Source organism: Rhamphochromis sp. 'chilingali' (assembly GCF_963969265.1).
Source record: "Rhamphochromis sp. 'chilingali' genome assembly, chromosome: 5".
NCBI classification, from domain to species: domain Eukaryota; kingdom Metazoa; phylum Chordata; class Actinopteri; order Cichliformes; family Cichlidae; genus Rhamphochromis; species Rhamphochromis sp. 'chilingali'.
Genome location: NC_137932.1, coordinates 24,249,561 through 24,256,701, shown reverse-complemented (window position 1 = coordinate 24,256,701; position 7,141 = coordinate 24,249,561). Strand labels below are relative to the sequence as shown.

The 7,141-nt window shown below is 38.2% G+C and overlaps 1 protein-coding gene across 1 annotated transcript in view; it reads left to right on the top strand.

The window, feature by feature from the left end:
• The window catches only part of myt1la (myelin transcription factor 1-like, a), a 93,359-nt gene that overhangs the window by 28,870 nt on the left and 57,348 nt on the right, over positions 1–7,141 (top strand). Inside the window, exon 5 of the mRNA XM_080882208.1 lies at positions 5,250–5,312. Coding sequence (XP_080738334.1) covers positions 5,250–5,312 — 63 coding nt within the window. The remainder of the gene's footprint in view (positions 1–5,249; positions 5,313–7,141) is intronic.

Here is a 7,141-nt window from a genome sequence, read left to right as displayed (position 1 = left end):
ATAAAAAAAAAAAAAAGAAAGATGCAAAACATAATCCAGGAAATCAAAATTGGATCACAGATGTGATTTTTAAGGTTTTGTCCAACAGCCAGTGCTTCACAGGGTTTTATGATGCTGCAAGGGAAGACTGATAATCATAAAGGGAACAAGTAGAGATGCACGTGCAAAGTAATCTGCAAACAGTGCATGCTTGTGTGTGGGTTTTTTCATGTAATGAGAAGACAAACAAGCTAAATCCCTGGGACAAAAACATCATCTCCTCTTGCTGCGCTGCTTTGCTTCCAGCATGACTAACAACTTTACATCGCTCTGTCAAAGGCTGCTCTCTGACCCAAACACTCGCGTTTCTGTCATGTCCGCTGGATCCCTTAAATTTGAATTTCATTTTGGCAAAGAGGACAATATTGCACGGAGCCAAGTCTCGCAAAATTTTCTGCACACTGCACATGAGGTCCATACTGAAATCGCAGGTGCACGCGTGCCTGCGGTCTGAACGGGATATCCATGAAGCAATAAAACAAAGACAGCAGCCACACTGGCAGTGGTTACAAGAAGATGAAACTGAAAGTGATACTGTTAATTTAGATAGGGCACTTTCTTTTCTTTCAGTGGGAGGAGTGGTCCAGTGGTTAGCACTGTTGCATCATAGTAACAGGGTCTGAATCCACCATGCTGGCTGCATGGAGTTTGCCTGTTTCTCTGTGCCCGTGGATTCTCACCAGCTACTCTGGTTTTCTACAACACTCCAAAGACGCGTGTGTTAAGTTAACTGGTGATTCAAAATTTTGTTGGTGTGAACCGCGTTAGTTGTTAAGAGGATGGATGGATCCTTCTGGTGGGACCTTCTAAATAAGCTCGTTTTTCGGCAGACAGGTCTGAGTCTGTGAAGTTTTTCTGTATCACAACAGACCATTAGGTGCTGTGGGTCCCTAAGCATGAAATTTCAAAATAGACCTATTATGGTTTTCCTTATTTTCTGCTGTTACAATGGAAAAAATATCGAAACCAAATAACGATCTATTCAGGACAAAAAAATCCACACTGAGAAAACAAAAAGCCCACTCCACATGATTAGATCTATGAGTTACTTTTCCAAAAATATTATCTTTTATCTTTTGGGTTCTTAAACAACTGAGGTAGAAACTCGGTAGAAACAGCTCTGTAGAAACAGCTTTGGTTCTAGTGGAATTTCCTTTGAGATAATTTTCTCATATGCCATGCTGAAATCTTTCCAGAATCTTTCTGTGAAGCATCTCAGTACAACTGTTATTAGGTCATAAATATGTCTTTATGATATTGGGTAGAAGTTACACTTGTTTGCGATAACCAGTTAAAATTTATTAATCCGTGCAAGCAATGAGCATAAACTGATTTTTGATCTGCTAGTGAAATTTCAGTTTCCAAATCTTTTGTTGTAACCTCTCTTGGGAGACAGACACTATCTCTACTTTTAAGATTGGGCTTAAAACTTTACTTTTTGATAAAGCAGTTAGGGCTAGATCAGGTGACCCTGAATTCTCCCTTAGTTCAAGTATGCTGCAATAGGCCTAGGCTGTGGGGGATTCCCATGATGCACTGTTTCTTTTTCAGTCACTATATGTTTATACACCAATCTGCATTTAATTATCAGTTATTATTATCTCTGGCCTCAACCACAACTGGTTGCGGCAGGTGGCTTCTCCTCCCTGAGCCTGGCTCTGCCAGTTTCTTCCTGTTACTGTCCTCTGGTTGTTGGGGTTTTCTCTGTATTATTGTACGGTCCTTATCTTACAGTATAAAACACCTTGAGGCAACCGTTATTGTGATTTGGTGCTATATAAAAAATTTAACCTCTTTGATGAGCAGGATGTAAGGTGATAATAAAATTTAAACATTTGTTTGTCGTCAGTATTTCAGTCAGTTTTTCGGGGCCTAGTAAGTGAATTATGCTTTTATGTACAATTGCTTGTATTTGATTGGCCAGCACTGCACAGTTTTGCTGGAAAAGGTCATCATATGTGCTGAAGGAAAAAAAAAAACTGTTATCCTTGCATTTTTGGCTGAAGCCTTTTGTATTGGTGCCCCTGTGGATTAGAAATGAATGAGGAGGCTGAGTTGAAGCGCTGTTGTCTGTCTGATTGCCGACTGTAAGAATAATCCAATGAAAAGCAGTGGCCTTGAATTTAGAGGAACTACAATGGAGTCCAGTGGTGAAAAAAAAAATCACAGATAAGACAGTCCAGATCACAACAAGCTAAATGTGGACAAATGTGGGATGTTACTAATGCTGAGTTTACACCAGCTTCACACGGTTGTGAGTAGTTTTCCATTTTTACCTTTTCTCTGTGCTAATGTCCACGTTATTCACTTTAAATCTGTATAAATTTTGACTTTGTGGTAATTCACATTTCTTCCCAGTTGGGCTGCTTTTTTCAAAGTTACTCTCTCTCCTGCAGCATTTACCTTTTAGAACTAGAGGCCCCAACACGTGAAAAATGGGATATTGCTGTACAATCTCAAATAATTTTAGAAGAAGCCACCTCCTGTGGAGTTCAGAGATGATGGTATAAACAGGATTATGCAGCATTTTTTTTTTTTCCAGAGGATCATCTTGACTTGGACAAAGTAACTGGTGGCAACCAGTGTTGGTCAAGTTACTTGAAAAAAGTAATCAGTAACTAATTACTGATTACTTCCCCCAAAAAGTAATCCCATTACTTTACTGATTACTTATTTTCAAAAGTAATTAATTACTTAGTTACTTTTTAAAAACATGATTTACAACCTGAATAGGTGATAAAGCGATAGATCTTTCAGCCCAATTCTACTTTTTCTGCATAATCCATCATACAAAATGTAATCAAATGGAAAAGTCTCTTTTTTTAACTTGTTTTATTAGTTTTAATCTTTTAACTTTATGCATCAAGCAAAAATTTAATTATATGTAACATTCTCTGACTTCAATAAATTAGTTTAACATTTAAAGCTATTTTCTGCACATTCCAGCACATAAAATAAAATATTTTTTGTGTTTACACTCACTCTTTCAAATAGATGCAAGTAAAACACAGCAGAAAATCAATAAAGTCAAAGACTCAGCGGTGCTGTTGCTCTATTTTCACCTGTAAAGCAGGACTGGCATAGGCGGAGGTTTACCCTGGTGCAGGTGTGCCGCGGTCAGTTGAAGAATCCGCGACTTTCTCTGTGAATTTCCCATTACGTCATGGCGCACTCGGAGCTTGCTTGGAAGTTTAGGGTTTTTTTTCGCTGTAAAAAGAAGTTTTCTTCCCACGCACAATGGACGCTAATGTTTTTGTCACTTTTTATGGAATCAAACTCAAAGTAAGGTCAGTACTTCCACGCTTTAAACGCTGCACGCTCATACTCTCTCCTGCACTCGATATGTGATCCATTGTTGATCTGCACACAGCTGTTGTCACTAACGGCGCACTCGCTTACGTCACTGTCGTGAGACATTCTCGCAAAAAATCAGGTTTTAGTAACGCAGTAACGCAGCGTTCCTACGGGAAAGTAACGGTAATCTAATTACCGTTTTTGCAATAGTAATCCCTTATTTTACTCGTTACTTGAAAAAAGTAATCAGATTACAGCCCATCTCTGGTGGCAACACAAAGCTGAATAATTTTAAAGGTGGAGTGTTGGAAATCTCACCACTAGATGTCAGTATATTGCAGATTTCATTCAACTGAATTCTGGTTTCCTATCCCTCGAAATTCAAGTGTAAAATCTCAGCTGTGGTGGTGGCCACTGCAGAGCAAGCATGATAACCGGCAGTGACGTAATTTTGTGGAAAATGTATTTCTTTTTCCTATGGGGCATTTACGAAGTTATGCTGGTGCTTTTAAAATTCATGTTTGAGTTTATGCCTGTGTTTTTTGCAAGTTTGGATTATAATATTTTTTTTTTGTTTTGTTTTTCCCGCAGTACATAAAAATTGGTGTATCTCAAAAATAAAACTATGAAGACACTCAAAATAAATTTCCTGTGCAACTTTTTGGCATTTACAGTTTTGAGGGATATCTCTCTAAAAATTCTCTAAAATAGAAATATGTGTAAAAAAAAAACCCCAAAATGATTTTTTTTTTTTAGTTTATTGCACTTTTTTGCCATTCATGTAGGTACTATGGACTTGAATGAATTTGGGATATAATGGTTGTATTGATATAGCAACTTGAAGTACTCCCAAAAATGGCACTACAGCATGTAAAAATTTAAAGATGAGCTCTGGGTTCTATGGTAGGTCTTAAAGGGTTAAAATCTTTCTCTCTCTGTATTTAATGTCATTTTTTCCCAGCGCTGGTCGGGTTGTTGCTTTCCTTTATTTTTTCACTTCTTTGTTGTAGAGCAACCATTCTCAAATGATAAAACTTAGCTATGATCCTTCATATCTTGGGTCTGAAGGTGCAGACAAGAATTTAAATTTTGCCTCCACCACAGGTAAAACACCTACGATTTCTCCTCTCCTACATGTTTTCCATACTGCATATGTGTCTTTAGCCACATACACAAAATGCGGTCTAACTCGTCCACTGTATTCAAGATGGTGGAACAACATGGCAGCTTCCACAAAGCGGTGCCCACACCTATGTGTTTTTAATGTTTTAATGTATTAATTCTGAGTTTATGAGAGTGCTTCAGTTTATTGGAAGACGCACTTACACACTATTCAGTGTATATTTATGTGTACAATATTTGTTCTATTAAATAACCTCAAAAAGTAACTCACTGTACCTTTATACTGAACAAATTTCATGGCCATTAGAGACTGCTTTGTGTACAGAAGCTACTCTTTCAGATTAAAACCCTTGTAAGTGTAGTGGTATCAGGTAATAACATACTTATAAGCATCTATTTAACTTGCATTAATCTGACTGTATTGTAACCTTTATGAGGATATTTTCTCTCGATGCATGTCATAGATGCAAAAAAGCATACTTAACTGTTAAAAAATGCATAACAGTTTGTACACAAGGAGAACAGAAATACTTGGAGAATGTAAAAAGTCAGAAAAACACATGTAAGCGAAAGTCTTAAGAAGCTATACAAGCTATAAAAAACTGCAGCAGGGCATGAATGATAGATATAAATAGGCTGAACGTGCAGCCCTGGATGAACCTCAGATATCATTATATTTTGCGTGCTGGATTGAGATGGTCTGCGTGCGGTACAGGAAAAATAAAATCCAGACTTGCTGAAGGACAGATGATGTGCTGCTTGTTTCTTTCTGACCATGTGTGTTTCCTTCTCAGCTGTCCCACCCCCGGCTGTGATGGCAGCGGTCATGTCAGCGGGAAGTACGCCAGACACCGCAGGTATGAGATGCTCGACATATTTTCTACAGTGTAAATGACGCTCTTAGATACTCTTAGAATAATGTTAGGTGTTGTAATATATTGTCATGTCAGTGTCTTTGAGCTGGCGCTGGTCTTTATTTTCCTTGTGCCTGAGATATGAAGCTGCTTTAAATGAAGCCAGTGCAGCTGAGGTCTGAGGGAGCTCTAAAATATGTCCTGTATATATGAAAGGTTGGGATATCGTCCTAATCAGCACACGTCATCGGCTCGGTCCTGCCGACACTTGTGGAACTAATCATCTTTATTTAAGCACTGGACAGCAAATAATCTGTTACAAGGTCCTTTAAACTGAGTATTCAAATACAATTAAACTGATGACATGAACAGTTGTAAGCTAAAAGACAATTTAAAGAAGGATATGACCTGAAATAAAGTGGAAAAAAATGAATATAGTCAGGGAAATACTTGCATAAATTTTCAACAGTCCATTTTAAATAGGGGTTTAGGAGATGTTAATGACACCACCAGCTGGTTTCCTCCGTTTCAGAGCCCCGGAGCCTCGACTTCAAAGACTGCTGAGACAGATAAAACACCTCAGCCTGTGAATTGTAAACGACATACCGAATTGTATGGTATTACAAGGTCATGTAGCTGAGAGAAGAGGCTTACTAGTGAGCCATCAACAGGAGCTTAAAGTGAAATCGTAAATGCACTAGTTTACTAAGAAACTAAGATCAATTTAGCAGCAGCTGAGAGACCAAGAAGGGAACATCTAATGGTAATTTTTTTGACAACTTTTTGACTGCTTGCTTTTGCCAGTAAAGCTCATCAAGAAGTTGTTTTTGGTCCACATAAAACTCAAGGTAATTTTTTAGATTGACAGAGAGTAAGTTTCTTAAACAAAACTGTGGATTTTTCTCTTTGTGTTGGACAAATTATCAGTATATTCTAATCATCTGAGGTGCAAAAGTAAAGAGGTTCATTACACGTGAATGTTTTCTATTTTGGGTGTTGATTGACTCTTAGGTTGTGTCACATCCGCCATCATTAGCATTCCTGTTCAGGATTCTTTTAAAATGTCACTGGAAATCTTAAGCTAGATCACAATTGAAGATTTCTGCATGGTCTATCACATGACCCAGTTACTAATGGACAGTACTGGCTCATTCTGGAGCTATTTGGGTAAATGTACACATACAGATGTGTGGGCTGTGGCATTGCAGTCTTGTGCGCCGCTATGGCACAATCCTGCCGTAACGATCAGGGTAAAATTGATTGCATTGGAAACAATAGCTCAAATTAACAGACCTTCATTTGGATGGAGTGATCCTGTCTTTCACTGACATGTTTCAGAAATATGGCTTGGCGAAGACAGAGAATTTTTGGACATATCTACCACTGACAGACTGTATTACCAAAGGCCAATTTATCATGGACAAGAACCCAGTGAGGGAATTTTTTGGATTCTCCTGAGATGGTGCATTAGGCAGCTGTGTTTTATAAAATATTCAACCAATTTAAAAATGATGCGTTTAATAATCCGACGATTATTTGGCAAAAGGAACGTAGATACATTGTAACTATGTATTACATTTTATTTTTTCTCCCTCTAAACTTCATAGTAAATAGACTAGTTTTTACATGATGCTGTTCTGCTCTACTTGAGCACTTGGATACAACATGCCTCATTCACACACATGGGGGGAAAATTGGGGTTTAGTATCTTGCCAGGGATTGAACCACCAATTTTCTGATTAGTAGCTGACCTGCTCTAGCTGCCCCCAACCTTATAGCTCCTGGTATTTCCCAATGGTCTCCCATCTGAGATCAGACAAGATTGGGCTTGC